Source organism: Salmo trutta, chromosome 14 (genome assembly GCF_901001165.1).
Source record: "Salmo trutta chromosome 14, fSalTru1.1, whole genome shotgun sequence".
NCBI lineage: Eukaryota > Metazoa > Chordata > Actinopteri > Salmoniformes > Salmonidae > Salmo > Salmo trutta.
This window is the reverse complement of record NC_042970.1, coordinates 78946029-78968196: the sequence shown is the minus strand read 5'-3', so window position 1 is coordinate 78968196 and position 22168 is coordinate 78946029. Positions and strand designations below refer to the sequence as shown.

The following is a 22168-nucleotide window of genomic DNA, read 5'->3' as shown; positions in this document are numbered from 1 at the left end:
GCCCCACAAACAGCTTCCGGCAGGGCAGGCGAAGGGGCAGGTTTCGGGTCGAGAGCCAGACCCGGTCCCCCGGTGCATACACTGGGGCCTCACTGCGGTGGCGGTCGGCGCTCGCCTTCTGTCGCCTGATGGCCCATTGCTGGCGCCGAAACCATTCATCCACCGCAGGTGCCTCAATCTGGCTCTGATGCCACGGTGCCAGGACCGGCTGATAACCTAGTACACACTGAAATGGAAGCAGGTTAGTGGAGGAGTGGCGGAGGGAGTTTTGGGCCATCTCTGCCCAGGGGATGAAAGCCGCCCACTCCCCCGGCCAGTCCTGGCAATAGGACCGCAGAAACCTACCCACATCCTGGTTAACTCTCTCCACCTGCCCATTACTCTCGGGATTAAACCCTGAGGTCAGGCTGACCAAGACCCCCAGACGTTCCATGTGAACTGGGGACCCCGATCAGACACTATATCCTCAGGCACCCCGTAGTGCCAGAAGACGTGTGTAAACAGGGCCTCCGCAGTTTGTAGGGCCGTATGGAGACCGGGCAAAGGAAGGAGACGGTAGGACTTAGAAAACCGATCCACAATGACCAGGATCGTGGTTTTTCCTTGTGACGGAGGAAGATCCGTCACGAAATCCACCGATAGGTGTGACCACGGCCGTTGTGGAACAGGTAGGGGTTGTATTTTCCCTCTGGGCAGGTGTCTAGGTGCCTTGCGCTGGGCGCACACTGAGCAGGAGGAAACATAAACCCTCTCGTCCTTAGCTAAAGTGGGCCACCAGTACTTCCCACTAAGACAGCGCACTGTCTGACCGATGCCAGGATGACCAGAGGAGGGTGACGTATGGGCCCAACAGATCAATCGATTGCGGACATCAGACGGAACGTACAGATGCCCAACTGGACACTGGGTGGGAGTGGGCTCCGTACGCATGCCCGCTCGTTGTCCGCGTCAACCTCCCATACCACCGGTACCACCAGGCAAGAAGCCGGAAGTATGGGAGTGGGATCTGTGGACCGCTCCTCTGTCATACATCCCAGACAGTGCGTCTGCCATAGCGTTCTGGGAACCTGGTCTGTAGGATAGGCTGAAAACAAAACAAGTGAAAAACATGGCCCACCTTGCCTGGCGAGGGTTCAGTCTCCTCGCCGCCCAGATGTATTCCAGATTGCGGTGGTCAGTCCAAATGAGGAAAGGGTGTTTAGCCCCCTCAAGCCAATGCCTCCACGCCTTCAGAGCCTTGAGAACAGCCAACAGCTCCCGGTCCCCCACATCATAGTTTCGCTCTGCCGGGCTGAGCTTCATCGAAAAGAAAGCACAGGGGCGGAGCTTTGGTGGCGTACCCGAGCGCTGAGACAGCACAGCTCCTATCCCAGCCTCGGACGCGTCCACCTCTACTATGAATGCCAAGGAAGGATCAGGATGAGCCAGCACGGGAGCCGAGGTAAACAGAGCCTTCAGGTGACCAAAAGCCACGTCTGCCCCAGCTGACCACTGCAGTCGCACCAGTCCCCCCTTCAGGAAGATCGGTGGTAGCTAGAAAGCCGGTGATGTCGACCGCCGAACACCTCCCGAACAAGGAGAGGCCCCAACTTCGGCGGAAGTCGTGACAGATTTTAACTGGTGAAAACTAGTTTTCCTACTTAATCAACAGTGTTGACTTCGTTTATTTTTCGAGATGGGATCACCTCGTTAGTCAGAATGTGTTACCCAGGTGCTCGCTTGTCCATCTGGTTACTGGGAAGGTGTTTCACCTGTGCTGGCCCAGGTGATATTTAAGAGTGGCTGGGTCGATGATGAAGTTTGTTCAAGAAATGTGGAGAGTCAACACCTTTACTTGATTCTCCCTTACTGATTTCTGGAAAAACAATTCTTTATCTTCTCTGCTTTTTGTTTTGCTCCACTTTTTGGTTTGCTTCCTGTCTTCACGTTTGGTGTAGGTTTTTACTTTCATCTTATCGGGCAAATATTGTGGGTGCTAATGTCTCTGGTTCCAGTTGTTGTTGCTAGTTAACTTTCAATAGACACCCCCATGAGTGTCTTTCACAACCTTTCCTAGAAACCGGTCTCATTTTGGTCTTTGTTAGTGACTCTGGTATTTTCCCCTTCTGTTTGAGTGACTTTTGGTTTTCTTGCAGGTGAACATAACAACATAAGTGTATTGGTAATATAAAGGTGTTCTATTGTCTTTTTGTCTTTCAGGTAAGAAGTGTTGGAGTGTGACTTACACCCATCAGAGTATCTGTGCCTTGAAGGGGTCAACAGTGGACATATCCTGCTCTTACGCATATCCCAGTTATCATGAGATCAAAACAGCTTTCTGGTTTACTAAATGGTCTGGTATGGATGCTGAAGATCTGAGCTCAGTGCCAGGGTATGAGGGTCATATAGAGTACCTTGGGGATAAGAAGAGTGACTGTACCCTGAGAATCACAGACCTGAGAGTGAGTGACTCTGCTGTGTACAGGTTCAGATTGATAACATCCGGAGAAAAGTTTTCTGGCTCACCTGTCTCCCTGACTGTCACAGGTAATCTGTCACACATCTCACATCTATTACTGCAATTACCTTATTAACCTTTTAGGGACAGACATTCCGCTAGCGGAACGCCTCACCAATATCCAATGGTAGAGCGTGGCGCGAAATACAAATACCTTAAAAATGCAACAACTTCAATTTCTCAAACATATGACTATTTTACACCATTTTAAAGACAAGACTCTCGTTAATCTAACCACATTGTCCGATTTCAAAAAGGCTTTACAGCGAAAGCAAAACATTAGATTATGTCAGGAGAGTACCCTGCCAATAATAATCACACAGCCATTTTCAAAGCAAGCATATATGTCACAAAAACCAAAACCACAACTAAATGCAGCACTAACCTTTGATGATCTTCATCAGATGACACTCCTAGGACATTATGTTATAAAATATATGCATGTTTTGTTCAATCAAGTTCATATTTATATCAAAAACCAGCTTTTTACATTAGCATGTGATGTTCAGAACTAGCATACCCACCGCAAACTTCGGGTGAATTTACTAAATTACTCACGATAAACGTTCACAAAAACAGAACAATTATTTTAAGAATTATAGATACAGAACTACTTTATGCAATCGCGGTGTCAGATTTTAAAATAGCTTTTCGGCGAAAGCACATTTTGCAATATTCTGAGTAGATAGCTCGGCTATCACAGGTTAGCTAATTTGACACCCACCAAGTTTGGTGCTCACTAAACTCAGAATTACTATAAGAAAATTGGATTACCTTTGCTGTTCTTCGTCAGAATGCACTCCCAGGACTTCTACTTCAACAACAAATGTTGTTTTGGTTTGAAATAATCCATAGTTATATTGAAATAGCTCCGTTTTGTTCGTGCGTTGAGGTCACTATCCGAAGGGTGATGCGCGAGCGCATTTCGTGACTAAAAATTTCAAAATATTCCATTACCGTACTTAGAAGCATGTCAAACGCTGTTTAAAATCTATTTTTATGCTACTTTTCTCGTAAAATAGCGATAATATTCCAACCAGGCAACGTTGTATTCATTCAAAGGCTGAAATAAAAAAATTGAGTAGTCTCGTGAATGCGCGTCTCAGTCTAACTGTCCCCAGGCTGACCACTCACAAATTCTGCTGCTGTTCTTTGCCCAGAGACAGCAGACACCCCATTCCACTTTCTGGCGGCTTTAGAGAGCCAATGGAAGCCTTAGAAAATGTCACGTTACAGCACAGATGCTGTATTTTCGATAGAGATGCAACAGAAGGACAACAAATTGTCAGACAGGGCACTTCCTGTATGGAATCTTCTCAGGTTTTGGCCTGCCATATGAGTTCTGTTATACTCACAGACACCATTCAAACAGTTTTAGAAACTTTTGAGTGTTTTCTATCCAAATCTACTAATTATCTGCATATTCTAGTTTCTGGGCAGGAGTAGTAACCAGATTAAATTGGGTACGTTTTTTATCCGGCCTTGAAAATACTGCCCCCTATCCCAAACAGGGATATACATCCCAAACAGCAGTCATACAGACACAGTAGTGGTATGTGATACCAAATGTACTATTTCACATAAGAGGACATACTGGACACTGAACAAAAATATAAATGCAACATGTAATGTGTTTGTTTCACAAGCTGAAATAAAAGATCCCAGAAATGTTCCATAGGTACAAAAAATGTACATCTCTCAAATGATGTGCACAAATTTGTTTACATCCCTGTTTGTGAGAATTTCTCCTTTGCCAAGATAACCCATCCACTTGACAGGTGTGGGATATTATGAAGCTGATTAAACAGCCTTATTATTACACAGGTGCACCTTGTGCTGGGGACAATAAAAGGACACTATAAATTGTGCAGTTCTGTCACACAAGACAATGCCACGGTTGTCTCAATTTTTGAGGGAGTGTGCAATTGGCATGCTGACTGCAGGAATGTCAACCAGAGCTGTTACTAGATAATTTAATGTTCATTTATCTACCGTAAGCCGCCTCCAACGTCATTTTAGAGAATTTGGCAGTGCGTCCAACTGGCCTCACAACCGCAGACCACGTGTAAGGCCACAATCAACAGCATGATCAACTCTATGTGAATGAGATGTATCACGCTGCATGAGGCAAATACGCTTTTTGTTCATATGGAACATTTCTGGGATTTATTTCAACTCATGAAAAATGGAACCAACACTTTACATGTTGTGTTTATATTTATTTTCGGTGTAGTTGAAACAGAGACCCGAGATAGAGAATGATTGTCATTATTGTCTCTAAAATAGTTTATTCAGATCCAGGAGGGCAGTATGACCCGGAGTTACTCTGTCTGTCACAGGTAATATCGTGTTAAATACTAGATCAAGATTCGATATAAATGTGCCTCATCAATCTACGGACTAACGTAATTTGAATTCAAACAAAATGAATAGTCTAGTTATTGTAGGCTAGTTCAACACATATCTTGATTTGTGTTTATTAAGTATTAAGATCAGGATGATAGTCTGTACAGACTGTAATAGGAATGGCTTGCATCATTTCTTCAGAAGAGAACTCAGTAAATTCATACAGTATTTTCATGTGTTGTATTTCTCTCCAGATCTTCAGGTAAAGATTACAACTTCACTGTTTTCAAGATGGGTGACCCTGAACTGTGGCACGTGTACTCTGACTGACAACCCCACCTACATCTGGTATAGGAACGGATACAAAGTAAAGGAGGACACATCCAGCCTGTACTCAGACTACATTAGTGATGCAGACAGTTACTCCTGTGCTGTAAAAGGCCATGAGAATCTCCACTCTCCTGCAGTGTGTGAGTGCAGATTCAATTACAGTATTCCTCCTCATTAGGCTGTATTCATTCATGTTGGTGAATTACACATCTGAAACACTCATCACACAAAGATCTGAAAAGAATACAGAAAACACTATATTGTCATGTTATTGTTTTAGGTGTTCGTGGTCAGAACTGTTGGAGTGTGACACTCCCATCAGGGAGTCTGTGCATTGAAGGGGTCATCAGTGGATATATCCTCCACGTATGACAGTGGTTATGATACGATCACATCATCACTCTGGTTTAGTCCTAAACATAATGCCAGCTGGAGTAATAAGTTGATCCCTGAGGACCTAACCACAGACCCAGGGTATGCAGGTCGTGTGGAGTATGCTGGAGAGAAGGAGAGCGGTCGCTCCACCCTGAGAATCACAGATCTGAGAGAAGAGGACTCTGCTGAGTACAAGTTCATATTCAACACAAAAACCTCAGGATGGGGGTACAGCTTCCCTGGAACAACTCTGACTGTCACAGGTAACAGTGAACTCACAATCTACAGGTGAATGTGACTCCTGTCTGGTGTCGTGTCTTTGGCATCATTAAAACTGAAGACCTATTTATCAAATAACTCTCTGTAATTATTATTACGCGATTAAACTGATTAATCATGTAACTGTAATTAACTAGGAAGTCGGGGCACCAAGGAATATATTCAGATTAAAGTTATAATTTTCCTAATATAACTTTCAGATATTTTAATATCTGATCAATTAGTCTTCAAATTAATGAATTATTATTTATGTCACGTTAGTCTCATTCCAAACGTCGTAAATTGTTGGTTATCTGCACGAACCCAGTCTTCACTATGAGTCATCCATACATCAATTGTCTTAAAATAATTGATTTACTAACTAGGTAATTCACAGAAATGCATAACAAACAGTAGATATGTTTACAAGGAAATGATAGGAGAATGTGCCCTAGTGGGCTAAACCGGCATGGTGGCTTGTTAGACGAAAGGGGAGTGGGGGGGTCAACTGAGGAGACACTACAGAGTTGAATATTATAACAATTGAAATGCTAATCCTTTGCACATGAACGCTCACTCATTCGGGAACAATTGCTATCAATATATATATATTTACGCTCAGTGTGTCGTCGGGATCTCTGTTGAAAAGTTTGTTTCTGTTGGAGAGTCTGTCCGCCCTCTCTCTCTCTCTCTCTCTCTCTCTGTCGTGGTTAGAATGGATAGTTCAGAGTAACATTCATGTCGTTATAGAATAGCTGTTTCCGCGGTTGTCGGTCTTCGCGTTCAATGATACCGAATTCCTAGCTGCAGACTAGTAATTAATATCAAAGACTTGTTCTTATTCTGTCGGTATCATTAGTCTAAGAGTTTAACCACGTGGTATGGTTAAAAGTTCATCAAGAGAAATGCATGGTCTCAAACCTTGGCCCTCTCGTTATCGAGGTAAGCTGGTCTCCTCTCAAACCTTGGCCATCTCGTTATCGAGGTAAGCTGGTCTGCTCTCAAACCTTGGCCCTCTCGTTATCGAGGTAAGCTGGTCTGGTGATAGAAAACCTTGGTGGGGGTTTTATTCGGAACATCGAAAAGGCTGTCTCATGACGCCAGGTCCTGTCTGTGCCCCTGGGGGCGTGCCAAGGACTTAGTGAAACTTTAAACAGAAATACAATTCTCTCACATTATCATTAAATAGCATCCCATCATCTCACAAATAGCTTCATCCTTATTCATTTTATACAACCATTAGATGTAAGTCTCATACCTGAGACTCTTCTATAAACATGGTTATGGTAATGTGGAGGTATTGTCTCTCATGAGTTTCACAAATTGTACCAAATGGACCAGTTTGTAGCTGGATTCTTCACCGATCTTTTATACCTTCTCCAGAACATAAATGTTGTTCGGTTCTCCAGTTCTGTGAGGTGGAAGAAATTCCTTTGTCCTCTCTATGAAAACTCACTCTCTCTCTATAATGTGGCCATGAGGAGAGGGTCTCCTCATAGGAATTTACGACCTCTTCTGACCACAGCAGCCTGGGTGTGGGAGACAGAGGTAGGGGGATGGTGCATAGCAAAGGGCTGGTGCAGAGGGGGGGGGGGGGGTATAGTGCTCGATGTGCCCAAAGAGGGCAACGTCATGACACTGGTGATGCAACACTTTGGGAACTTTCCCCAAATTCCAGAAATCCTGGTTGGAGGATTAATTCCTTCTGATTCTGGGAATATTCTGGAAAACATGGGGATTTTGGGAGAGTTACCATAATTGTTTAACCCTGTTCCTGCTACAGTGACAATGCAGCAGTGGGTGTTAACCTCTATGGGACCGGCGAATTCGTCCCACCTACGTAACAGCCAGTTGAATCCTGTGGCGCGATTTTTAAAACGTTTGAAATACTATTACTTCAATTTCTCAAACATATGACTATTTTACAGCTATTTAAAGACAAGACTCTCGTTAATCTAACCACACTGTCCGATTTCAAAAAGGCTTTACAACGAAAGCAAAACATTAGATTATGTCAGGAGAGTGCCCAGCCAGAAATAATCAGACACCCATTTTTCAAGCTAGCATATAATGTCACAAAAACCCAAACCACAGCTAAATGCAGCACTAACCTTTTATGATCTTTATCAGATGACACACCTAGGACATTATGTTATACAATACATGCATGTCTGTTCAATCAAGTTCATATTTATATCAAAAACCAGCTTTTTACATTAGCATGTGACGTTCAGAAAAAGCATACCCCCCGCAAACTTCCGGGGAATTTACTAACAATTTGCTAAATTACTCACGATAAATGTTCACAAAAAGCATAACAATTATTTTAAGAATTATAGATACATTACTCCTCTATGCACTCGATATGTCCGATTTTAAAATAGCTTTTCGGATGAAGCACATTTTGCAATATTCTAGTACATAGCCCAGCCATCACGGGCTAGCTATTTAGACACCCACCCAGTTCAGCCTTCACCAAAATCACATTTCCTATAAGAAAAATGGTCTTACCTTTCCTGTTCTTCGTCAGAATGCACTCCCAGGACTTCTACTTCAATGACAAATGTAGGTTTGGTCCCAAATAATCCATCGTTATATCCAAACAGCGGCGTTTTGTTCGTGCGTTCTAGACACTATCAGAATGGTAAATCACGGTCGTGCGCATGGCGCAGAACGTGACAAAAAAATTATAAATATTCCATTACCGTACTTCGAAGCATGTCAACCGCTGTTTAAAATCTTTATGCAATTTATCTCATAGAAAAGCGATAATATTCCGACCGGGAATCTGCAATTAGCTAAACAGCCGAAGGAAAATACTGCACGGGGTCGAATCGCACACGCGCCTAATTCTATTGTCCTCTGATGGGACACTTGGAAAAGGGGATTCTGTGTTTCAGCCTGAGGCTGCCTCGTCATCGTTCAGGTTTTTCCCGGGTTCTGAGAGCCTATTGGAGCCCTAGGAATTGTCACGTTACAGCTAAGATCCTGACTCTTCAATAAACAGAAGCAAGAACAACAACACCTTGTCAGACAGGGTACTTCCTGCATGAAACCTTCTCAGGTTTTTGCCTGCCATAGGAGTTCTGTTATACTCACAGACACCATTCAAACAGTTTTAGAAACTTTAGGGTGTTTTCTATCCAAACCTGAACAATAATATGCATATTCTAGCTTCTGAGTTGGTGTAGGAGGCAGTTAAAAATGGGCACATATTTTTTCCAAAATTCTCAATACTGCCCCCTAGCCCGTAGAGGTTAATTAATGTCTTATTTTACATTGATACAATAGGAACCATCTGCGTAGGAAAGTATTTGTTTATTGTAATAGAGATCAGGTGAGTCAGGGTTTTAATGATGTTTTTTATTCCAGGTCTTCAGGTGCGGATTAAGGATCCAACCAACATCATAGAGGGAAAGTGTCTTTGTATGTTCTGTGAGTCCATATGCTTTCTGCAGGACAACCTCTCTTACATCTGGTACAAGAACAGACAACGTCTGATCGGTCATGAGACTAAGTACCTGTACCTAAAGCCGGTCAGCAGTGCGGATACAGGCAGATACTCCTGTGCTGTAGTAAACCATGAGGATCTCCACTCTCCTGAAGAGACTCTCACTGTCACATGTGAGTATGTGGGATATAATTCTAGAACTATACACTGAGTATACAAAACATTAAAAACACCTGCTTTTTCCTTGACATAGACCAGTTGTCCACAACTGGCGGTCCACAGGCCGAATTTGGTTTGCGGGTGGTTTTATTTGGCCCCCCACAAGTTTTTTGAGCAAGGTAAGAGTACACATTGTTGCATTATACTATGTGTACTCTTACCTTTTCTGTCATCCTCTTTACCAGATGGCCAAAGGAACACCTCGGTGTCAGTCAGTCCCTCTGGTGAAATAGTGGAGGGCAGTTCAGTGACTCTGACCTGCAGCAGTGATGCCAACCCACCTGTGGACAAATACACCTGGTACAAGAGGAATGTAACCTCACCAAAAGCATCAGGACAGAGTTACAGCATCACTAACATCAGCTCTGAGGACAGAGGAGAATTCTACTGTGAGGCCCAGAATGAAGTTGGAGCAAAAATATCAAAGCTTGTTCCTGTAAATGTTTTGTGTAAGTATTGCATATCATCTCCATTTTCTACTCTATTTTACTTTAATTGCGATTTTACAGATATATTTTCTGAACTCAAAAGGAAAGTATTGTGACACACTTTTCTATCAGATAAACCAAAGACCACCTCAATATCAGTCAGTCCCTCTGGTGAAATAGTGGAGGGCAGTTCAGTGACTCTGACCTGCAGCAGTGATGCCAACCCACCTGTGGACAAATACACCTGGTACAAGAAGAACGTAACCTCACCAAAAGCATCAGGACAGAGTTACAGCATCACTAACATCAGCTCTGAGGACAGAGGAGAATACTACTGTGAGGCATTGAATGAAGTTGGAGCAAAAATATCAAAGCTTGTTCCTCTAAATGTTTTGTGTAAGTATTGCATATCTCAATTTTCTACCCTATTTTACTTTATATGTGATTCGACAGATATATTTTCTGAACTCAAAAGGCAAGTATTGTGTCACACTTTTCTATCAGATATATCAAATACCACCTCAATATCAGTCAGTCCCTCTGGTGCAATAGTGGAGGGCAGTTCAGTGACTCTGACCTGCATTAGTGATGCCAACCCACCTGTGGACAAATACACCTGGTACAAGAAGAATGTAACCTCACCAAAAGCATCAGGACAGAGTTACAGCATCACTAATATCATCTCTGAGGACAGAGGAGAATATTACTGTGAGGTTGAGAATAAATATGGACGTCGCAACTCTTCTTCTGTGTTTGTGGACGTTCACTGTGAGTACACCTAATCTTCATCTCTTCATTGGTTATCACACAGGTTAACAACAATAAATAATAGTGAGCAATGTTAGAGACTTATCATACCATATGACATAGAATTAAATAAATATTGTTTCATTTTGTTATTCCCTGGTTTCCCTTATATCTCCACCATGCATTTATAATCTCATGATACTGCAGCAGTGTTTCCCTGGTTTCCTCTATGTCATATCTCCACCATGCATTTATAATCTCATGATACTGCAGCAGTGTTTCCCTGGATTCCTCTATGTCATATCTCCACCATGCATTTATAATCTCATGATACTACAGCAATGTTTCCCTGGATTCCTCTGTCGTATCTCCACCATGCATTTATAATCTCATGATACTGCAGCAGTGTTTCCCTGGTTTCCTCTGTGTCATATCTCCACCATGCATTTATAATCTCATGATACTGCAGCAGTGTTTCCCTGGTTTCCTCTATGTCATATCTCCACCATGCATTTATAATCTCATGATACTACAGCAGTGTTTCCCTGGTTTCCTCTATGTCATATCTCCACCATGCATTTATAATCTCATGATACTACAGCAGTGTTTCCCTGGTTTCCTCTATGTCATATCTTCAACATGCATTTATAATATCATGATACTACAGCAGTGTTTCCCTGGTTTCCTCTATGTCATCTCTCCACCATGCATTTATAATCTCATGATACTGCAGCAGTGTTTCCCTGGTTTCCTCTATGTCATATCTCCATCATGCATTTATAATCTCATGATACTACAGCAGTGTTTCCCTGGTTTCCTCTGTCGTATCTCCACCATGCATTTATAATCTCATGATACTACAGCAGTGTTTCCCTGGATTCCTCTATGTCATATCTCCACCATGCATTTATAATCTCATGATACTACAGCAGTGTTTCCCTGGATTCCTCTATGTCATATCTCCACCATGCATTTATAATCTCATGATACTACAGCAGTGTTTCCCTGGATTCCTCTGTCATATCTCCACCATGCATTTATAATCTCATGATACTACAGCAGTGTTTCCCTGGTTTCCTCTATGTCATATCTCCACCATGCATTTATAATCTCATGATACTACAGCAGTGTTTCCCTGGATTCCTCTATGTCATATCTCCACCATGCATTTATAATCTCATGATACTGCAGCAGTGTTTCCCTGGTTTCCTCTATGTCATATCTCCACCATGCATTTATAATCTCATGATACCAGAGCAGTGTTTCCCTGCTTTCCTCTATGTCATATCTCCACCATGCATGTATAATCTCATGATACTGCAGCAGTGTTTCCCTGGGTTCCTGTGGTGGTGGTGGTGGTGGGGGCTGTCCTGACTGCTGGAGCTCTTCTAGTCACCATCTACTGCTATATGAAGAGGTGAGACAGCCATCTCCATATACTGTATTAGTAACATATCAACCTCCACTAGAGGTCAGTAGAGAGCAGAACTCACTCTGTCCCTCTTTACAGTAGATCCACAGGAGGAAGTGATGCCACAGCAGACACACAGGTAATAATGTAAAAAACCTAAGTTATTTCAATCCTAATACCACAGACATAGACAGTAAGTGAATGGATTCATGTATTTGTGTTTTATGCAGTATTGAGTGTTTGTTTTTCTGTGTCTCTCTCGACAGAGTGTCCATCCTGATCCTAACAGTGAGACGTACACAGCTCTGAACATGAAGACCAGGTCACCAGAGTATGACACCCTTGTAGTAAGTCGCTTATAATGCAGTTTGTGTGTCCATGTGCATGACAGTGTTAGAGGGAGTGCTGTGTAAAGTGCTCATTCAATGTGTCTTCTTTCAGAATGTGAGGGGACTCCCCAGTGACACAGCCCCTCAGATAAATACTGAGCTCTCCGATTATGAGAAATGAAGAGAACCACCACAGAACCTGGACTGAAGAGAACCACCACAGAACCTGGACTGAAGAGAACCACCACAGAACCTGACTGAAGAGAACCACCACAGAACCTGGACTGAAGAGAACCACCACAGAACCTGGACTGAAGAGAACCACCACAGAACCTGGACGAAAGAGCTCCAGCATCAAACCAAAGCTAGGCCTCACAATGCTATTCTCTTACTATCATATTGCTTTCTAATCTAGAATGTTTAAGACAATGAGCTTTAACTTTTGAGTAAATGATGGAATTTAGATTGTTCTCCTAATGATAAATACAGTATGTGCACTACCGTTCAAAAGTTTGGGGTCACTTAAAATGTACTTGTTTTTGAAAGAAAAGCAAAAAATGTTGTCCATTAAAATAACATCAAATTGATCAGAAATGCAGTGTAGACACTGTTAATGTGGTAAATTACTATTGTACCTGGAAATGGCAGATGTTTTATGGAATATCTACATAGGCGCACAGAGGCCCATTATCAGCAACCATCACTCCTGTGTTCCAATGGCACGTTGTGTTAGCTAATCCAAGTTTAAAATTTTAAAAGGCTAATTAATCATTAGAAAACCATATTGCAATTATGTTAGCACAGCTGAAAACTGTTGTCTGATTAAAGAATCAATAAAACTGGCCTTCTTTAGACTAGTTGAGTATCTGGAGCATCAGCATTTGTAGGTTCGATTACAGGCTCAAAATTTCAATTTATCTGTTTACTGTCTATAGATTGTATTGCTTATCTTTTTTTATGAGATTTTGCCAATTCCAGATTTTTATAACATATAAAGTTTTGGCTTGTCTTAGTGACACAAAAAGGAATTATATTGACAGGAGATTTTAAATATTTGTAGCTCTAGAGTTGCTCCTGATGTGTTTAAAGATGTTTTACTTTGTATTGCTGTCAGATATTATTGGGCATTTGATATTTTATATTATGTAATACCATATTGTTCAGTGTCATAATATTATTAATCATTACGTATTTTAGATACATTGACTACATGTTGTAAATAAGCTCAAATATAGACAACAAATAAATTGATTATTTTGTTAATTTACATTGAATCATAACTATCCATTCAGCTTGTTTCTTGTATTTCTGCCTGTTGGACACATGATGGTGCCATTGAACCACATAACCATGAGTGGCTAGGCGCACACACACACACACGCACACACACGCACACACGCACACACGCACACACACACACACACACACACACACACACACACACACACACACACACACACACACACACACACACACACACACACACACACATCTAGACCTTGCCAGATTCGTGTGGTATGGGCATGTTGCTCCCTAGACTACTGCCTGAGTACTCTAATGTAAGTTGTCAAACAGATTTCCTGTGTGGTAAAGATCTGGATGGACTATTTCTACTTTGATCTTATTTCTTTGGGAATGGTCTGTACTCCTAATGGTGTCTGGAGCTCTACCCCTCTGCCCTATCAGACGCTCAGAAGTCCATCCAGCTCGCCCCTGGGGAGCTGGATTGGCCAAAGGGATACTTCCTCAAGGGGAGTGCACTGATGGGGTTAAAGGTCAGTGTCTGAGCTCTCTACTGCGAAAGTGGAAATTGCTGACAGTGTGTGTGTCTGTCGGTGAAATCTGACTCTCAATCTCTTTTCCTTCATCTTATCTCCCCCTCTCTTCCCCCCTGCTCTCTCTCGCTTCATCTCCCCTCTCTCCCCCATCCTCTCTCCCTCCCCTCTACCTCCTCTCACTCACCCCTCCTCCCATCCCTCCCATCTTCTCTCTCCAGCTGTATGGTGAGGCAGAACAGGCCATGGATCAGGAGTTAAAGCTGGATCAGGACTGAGATGAGTCCTCCACTGAGGTCTTCAACTGCAAGGTCCTGCAGCTCATGGTGAGGGGAGACAGGGGTCAGGCTCCAGTGTAATGGAGTTGGTGGTAGTAGAGTTGGATAACGCAATGTGTCTGAAGCTGAGGTTTGGTTTTCTGTCTCTCTCTTTCTCCTGTAGGATCTGGGTTTTGAGGAGGTGCAGAGATAGTTGCTGCTAGAGAAGTTTACCACGGTGCAGGCTGCTCTCGGCTCCCCTCTCAGGACTCCAGTTGTGGACCCCTCCTCCCCTCAGAACTCCAGTGGTGGACCTCTCCTCCCCTCGGGACTCTACTGGGTGTGTATGTTTAACTCTGGGTGTCATACCTGGGTTGTTAGTGAGACTCTAGACCATGTTGTCCCACTGAGCTAAAGTCTAGGCATTAGCTCCAGGAGCTAACATGAATCTCTAGGTCTAAGACAAGGTTCTAATCATTACAGACCGGCTAAGTTCACTGAAATCACACCCAGTCTGTTGTTTGGTTATTCCACATCTAAATTATACATAATTGAACGTGAGTGTATATATACCTACAGTTATAGGTTCTATAGACTGTCCAGAATAGCACCCTATTCCTACATAGTGCACTACTTTCAACCGGAGCCTCATGGTCTTGGTCAACCATAGTGCACTGTGTAGGGGTTAGGGTGCCATCTAGGTCACATTCATAATGTTCTGTTGTTGTAAGGATGCTGTAGTGGATTTATTCTGACCATGGTCCCCTCCCTTCCTCTCATCCTCCGGTCCCCCTGTCCCTGTCTCTGGGTGGGGTACGTCACCATGGACCTCACTGAGAAACACATGTTGGACCTCTTCAAAACGTATGACCATCATGCCCCATTTCTATCTGTTTTAGTTCAGTATCTACGTTTCTATCTGCATGTTAGAACACACTTGGGAAAGGGTTGGGAATCGGAACCTCAGTCTCAGGGACCTTATTACCAGTTTGTTATTCTGTTATTGATCCAAATGGATGAGGACATGTTTGGGACATATGAAGAGAGACAGGAGGCTGCAGTAATGTTGAGATGCCAGTACGGAGAGCTCTAGTCTAGAACACAGAACCTTCAGTAGCACTTTGATGGAGATGATGAGGGATGGGTCACATTGTCACGGGTGTCGTAGGGTAGAGTCCAAAACGCAGCGGGAAAATGTATACTCATCTTCTTTTTGTTAGTGAAGAAGGAAAAACCAAACAACGTATACAAAAAAACAAACGAACTAGACAGTCTCGTCAGGCATACAGCAAAACAAGAAACAATCTCCCACAATTCCCAAAACAAACACACTCCAAAATATAGGACCTTCAATCAGAGGCAACGATAGACAGCTGTCTCCAATTGAAGGCCCCAATCCCCATACCTAAACATAGAAATACAATACCCTAGCACAGACATAGAACTAACAACATAGAACTAACCAAAAAAACCCAGACTAATAAATCAAATACCCCTCTACATGAACACTTACTCAAACACACCCTGAACCACATAAAACAAATACCCCCTGCCACGTCCTGACCAAACTAATAAGAACAAATAACCCCTTTACTGGTCAGGACGTGACACACATTATGTGAGTAAACATATTAAGAGACCATATAGAACAGTCAACACTTTCTTATGGATCTGTATTGAAAGAAAATACTACATTGAAAATGGGCTGCATTTAGCCTCTTTAAAAAAATGTAGACCCACTCCTCAAATGAAGAAATGCAAATAGCTATGCAGTCTTTAGCAGTAAATCCCTTTCTGACATGCTGTTGATGCATGTGATTGTCTTAAATCCCTGACTACTTTCACAACGTGTCAATCAATCCCTAAAATCACACTTCTTGTTTCTATGCACTGTTACGCCAGTAAGTTGTCCCACTGTACAAGACCTCTCCCCTTCACTCTGTAAGTATGGTTGACGAGATCATTAAATATATAGAGTACCAGTGAAAAGTTTGGACACACCTACTCATTCAAAGGTTTTTCTTTATTTTTACTATTTTCTCATTGTAGAATAATAGTGAAGACATCAAAACTATGAAATAACACATATGGAATCATATAGTAACCAAAGAAGTGTTAAACAAATATAAATATATTTTATATTTGAGATTCTTCAAAGTAGCCACCCTTTGCCTTGATGACAGCTTTGCACACTCTTGGCATTCTCTCAACCAGCTTCATGAGGTAGTCACCTGGAATGCATTTCAATTAATGACTTAAAATGTAATGTAAATGTGTGTTTTGTCAAAAGTTCATTTGTGGAATTTCTTTCCTTCTTAATGCTTTTGAGACAATCAGTTGTGTTGTGACAAGGTAGGGGTGGTATACAGAAGATAGCCCTATTTGGTAAAAGACCAAGTCCATATTATAGCAAGAACAACTCAATAAGCAAAGAGAAATGACAGTCCATCATTACTTTAAGACATGAAGGTCAGTCAATTCAGAAAATGTCAAGAACATTGAAAGTTTCTTCAAGTGCAGTCGAAAGAACCATCAAGTGCTATGATGAAACTGGATCTCATGAGGACTGCCACAGGAAAGGAAGACCCAGAGTTACCTCTGTTTTAGAGGATAAGTTCATTAGAGTTAACTGCACCTCAGATTGCAGCCCAAATAAATGCTTCACAGAGTTTAAGTGACAGACACATCTCAACATCAACTGTTCAGAGGAGACAGCGTGAAGCAGGTCTTCTTGGTTGAATTGCTGCAAAGAAACCACGACTAAAGGACACCAATAAGAAGAGGCTTGCTTGGGCCAAGAAACACAAGCAATGGACATTAGACCAGTGGAAATCTGTCATTTGGTCTGATGTGTCCAAATTTGAGATTTTTGGTTCCAACCGCCGTGTCTTTGTAAGACGCAGAGTAGGTGAAATTATGATCTACGCATGTGTGGTTCTGACCGTGAAGGATGGAGAAGGAGGTGTGTTGGTGTGGGGGTGCTTAGCTGGTGACACTGTGATTTATTTAGAATTCAAGGCACACTTAACCATCATGGCTACCACATAATTCTGCAGCGATACGCCATCCCATCTGGTTTGCGCTTAGCTGGACTATCATTTGTTTTTCAATAGGACAATGACCCAACACACCTCCAGGTTGTGTAAGGGCTATTTTACCAAAATGGAGAGTGATGGAGTGCTGCATCAGATGACCTGGCCTCCACAATCACTCAACCTCAAACCATCTTGAGATGGTTTGGCAGGAGATGGACTGCAGAGTGAAGGAAAAGCATCCAATAAGTGCTCAGCATATGTGGGAACTCCTTCAAGACTGTTTGAAAAGCATTCCAGGTGAAGCTGGTTGAGAGAATGCCAAGAGTGTCCAAAGCTTCATCAAGGCAAAGGGTGGCTACTTGGAAGAATCTCAAATGTTAAATATATTTTTATTTGTTTAACACTTTTTTGGTTACTACATGATTACATATGTATTATTTCATAGTTTATGTCTTTACTATTATTCTACAATGTAGAAAATAGTAAAAATAAAGAAAAACCCTTGAATGAGTACAAATGAGTAGGTGTCCAGACTTTTGAATGGTACTGTATACCATTGGGGGGGGGGGGGATAAATCATATACTTGTGTGTACGTAATGTATCATTTTATTTTTACTTACATTTTTTACCTCTGTTTTGGTTGTTACATCAGGGCCAGTATTCAAGTGTCTAAGAGTAGGAGTGCTGATGTAGGATCAGGTCCTACCGGTCCATATAATAATGATCTAAAAGGCTAAACTGATCCTAGATCAGCTCTCCGAGTCTACTCTGAGAATATGGACCCTGGACTGTTTTAATGTATCAGGTGGAGTTATTCACCAGCTATAGAGTGAGTTGTTGTTTATGTTTCTAAGACTGCAGGGTGGGAGATGCAACAATGGCCTTGAGAACAGCAGGAAGTGTGTTGGTGGTCTTTCTCTGGTCTGTAGCAGGTGTGATCTCATTCATAATTGTTTTAGTAATGTTATCTTAATGCTATTCTGGTGTGTTCAGTGACATCGTCTGTTAGGGTTTCTTCTTTTCTGGAATAGTTGTCTTTCATACCTCACTGAGTAACGCTTAGGACCCTTCCTGTGGTTTCCATTCACACTCAACAACTACTGTACAGCAACAAAGTATGGACAAACGCTGTTAGTGTGAGCAAATGGGTCTAATGTATAATCACTATAATGTGTGATTGTGTTGCAGTGTTACTGGGTCAGGATGGAGGGAGTGTTACGTACATCACTCAGAGTATCTGTACCTTGAAGGGGTCAACAGTGGAGCTGTCCTGCTCTGACACATATCCCAGAGGTTATACAGTCACAAAAAAATTCTTGTTTACCAAACTTTATACCGTGACTCTGAGTGATGACCCAGACCACAGAGGTCGTGTGATTTACCATAGAGATAAGAAGAATGGTCACACCCTGACAATCACAGACCTGAGAGAGAGAGACTCAGCTATGTACATGTTCAGATTTATAACAGATCAGACCGTAGGGAAATATACTGGCGATCCTGGAGTCATTCTGTCTGTCACAGGGACAGTTACATTCAATATAGCTAAACCGTCGAATTACATTTAGTTATGGAGAATTGTCTTGGTTTGTACAGTCTGTATAACATAGGATGTCTTCCATCTGTGTATTACAGTGATAACTCAGTGATAAATGGATTTACAGTGAAATTGTTTTTTGTTCACACTTTAATTGGATGGTCTGGATAGTACATCTGTAGATGCAACTCCATGTACTCCATCAGCATCGAGGTCTTACTTACCAATCATCATTATAGATAAAAAATATATTTATTTTCCTCATTGTTAATATTATGTTGACTAAATCCACTGTATTTTTCATCAGATAAACCAAAGACCATAGTGTCAGTCAGTCCCTCTGGTGAAATAGTGGAGGGCAGTTCAGTGACTCTGACCTGCAGCAGTGATGCCAACCCACCTGTGGACAAATACACCTGGTACAAGAAGAATGTAACCTCACCAAAAGTATCAGGACAGAGTTACCAACATCAGATCTGAAGACATTGGAGAATATTACTGTGAAGCTGGATTGAAATGTTACTAATGGATCTACTTCCAACAATGCAGAGTAAAACAATGTAAATAGTGACACAAGGAATAAATACACAGTGAATAACAAGTAAAAATAACATGTATATTTACCAAATCAAATCAAGTACCTAGTTCATGTGCAGGGATATGAGGTAATTGAGGTGTTTATGTACATACATATACGGGAAAGGGGGATACCTAGTCAGTTGCATGACTGAAGGCACCACTGAAGGCATTCAACTGAAATGTGTCTTCTACATTTAACCCAATCCCTCTGAAACAGAGCAGCACGGGGGGGGGGGGGGGGGGGGGCTGCCTTAATCGACGTCATCGGCGCCAGGGATCAGTTGTTGTTGGGGGTTAAGGACAGAACTGCATATTTTTCCAACTAGCCTGTTCGGGGATTCGAACCAGCACTCTTAACCTCTAGGCTACCTGCCACCCCATAGGTAGGAGCAAAGTGGCTAGGCATCAGGGTAGATAATAGACTAAGATGTAGCAGCAGCTTATGTGGAGTAGTAGCAGCAGCATATGTGGTGAAAGTGTGTGTGTGTGTGTCTGTGTGTTTGTGTGTGTGTGGTGTCAGTATCAGTATACATGTGTGCTCATGTTATGTGTGTGTTGGCATATGTCTGATTGTATCACACAGTCGTCTGGAACATATGGTACTCTCATGCGTGGTTCAGTGTTGCTTGCGTCGAAGCGAGCATAGAAGGCATTTACTGTAGCTCGTCTGGTAAGCTTGTGTAACTGGGCAGCTCGCGGCTGGATATCCCTTTGGAATCCGTGATAGTTTGCAAGCCCTGCCACATCCTTCAAGCTTCAGAGCCAGCATAGTAGGATTCAACCTTAGTCCTGTATTGACGCTTTAACTGTTTGATTGCTTATCCTAGGTCGCAGCGAGATTTCGTATAAGTGTCCGGATTAGTGTCCCACTACTTGAAAGCGGTTTTGCCAAAGGGAGGGCAAGGGAGGGCCTTTTATACGTGTGTGGAGTAAAAGTGATCTAGAGTTTTGTCGCCCCTAGTTTCACAGGTGACATGCTGATAAAAATGATGTAAAAGTGTTTTCAGTTTTCCTGCATTAAAATCACCTTCCATGAGAAACTCTGCCTCTAAATGAGTAATTTTTTGTTTGCTTATGGCTCTTCATAGCTTGTTGAGTGAGGTCTTAGTGACAGCATGGATTTGTGATGGTAAATAGAAAATTATGAAAAATATATACTGAGCAAAAATATAAACGGAGCATGTAAAGTTTTGATCCAATGTTTCATGAACTGAAATTAAAGATCCCAGAAATTTTCCATAAACACAACAAGCTTATTTCTCAAAAACATTTGCGCACAAATTTGTTTACATCCCTGTTCGTGAGCATTTTTCCTTTGCTAAGATATTCCATCCACCTGATGGGTGTGGCATATCAAGAAGCTGATTAAACAGTATGATCATTACACAGGTGCAACTTGTGCTGGGGACAATTAAAAGGCCACTAAATTGTGCAGTTTTGTCACAAAACACAATGCCAAAGATGTCTCAAGTTTTGAGGGAGCGTGCAATTGGCATGCTGACTTCAGGAATGTCAACCAGAACTGTTGCCAGATAATTTAATGTTAATTTCTCTACCATATGCCGCCACCAATGCCGTTTTAGAGAATTTGGCAGTGCGTCCAACCGGCCTCAGAACCGCAGACCACGTGAAACCTCACCAGCCCAAGACCTCCACGTTCAGCTTCTTCACCTGCAGGATGGGCTGAGAAGAGCCACCTGGACTGCTGATTTAACTGTTGCTTTGCTCAACTGAAGAATTTCTGCATAAACTGTCAGAAACTGTCTCAGGGAAGTTCATCTGCGTGCTCTTCGTCCTCACTAGGGTCTTGACCTGACAGCTGTTTGGCATCGTAATCGACTTCAGTGGGCAAATACTCACCTTCGATGGCCACTGGCACGCTGGAGAAGTGTGCTCTTCATGGATTAATTCCGGTTTCAACTGTACTGGGCAGATGGCAGACAGTGTGTATGGCGTAGTCTGGGCAAGCGTTCTGCTGATGCCAACGTGTGAACAGAGTGTCCCATTGTTGCGGTGGGGTTATGGTATGGGCAGGCATAAGCTACAGACAACAAACACAATTGCATTTTATCGATGTCAATTTGAATACAGAGAGATACTGTGATGAGATCCTGAGGCCCATTGTTGTGCTATTCATCCGCCACTGTCACCTCATGTTTCAGTATCATAATGCATGGCCCCATGTCGCAAGGATTGTAAACAATTCCTGGAAGCTGAAAATGTCCCAGTTCTTCTATGGCCTGCATACTCACCAGTCTCCTTTTGAGAATGCTTTGGATGCTCTGGATCGATGTGTACGACAGCGTGTTCCAGTTCCTGCCAATATTCAGCAACTTCGCACAGCCATTATAGATTAGTTGGACAACATTCGACAGGCCACAGTCAACAGCATGATCAACTCTATGCGAAGGATATGTGTCACACTGCATGAGACAAATGGTGGTCATACTAGTTTTCTGATCCACACCCCTACTTATTTTTAACAATGACTCGAAAAAATAGTACAGCCACAAAATTATTTTGTTTTTCTCAGGTTTTTGCCTGCCATATGAGTTTTGTTATACTTACAGACACCATTCAAACAGTTTTAGAA

General features: G+C 42.4%; 1 protein-coding gene across 1 annotated transcript; it reads left to right on the top strand.

Annotated features, from left to right (window-relative positions):
- The first annotated feature begins 5482 nt into the window (after window positions 1–5482).
- LOC115147487 (B-cell receptor CD22-like) lies at window positions 5483–12936 on the top strand. Its single transcript, XM_029689735.1, has 9 exons — window positions 5483–5811; window positions 9179–9430; window positions 9662–9925; window positions 10037–10300; window positions 10409–10672; window positions 11975–12068; window positions 12165–12201; window positions 12329–12409; window positions 12504–12936. Exons 2-9 carry the CDS (start codon window positions 9235–9237, stop codon window positions 12570–12572), a joined length of 1269 nt encoding a protein of 422 aa, XP_029545595.1. The 5' UTR covers window positions 5483–5811; window positions 9179–9234; the 3' UTR covers window positions 12573–12936.
- Window positions 12937–22168: the final 9232 nt, after the last annotated feature.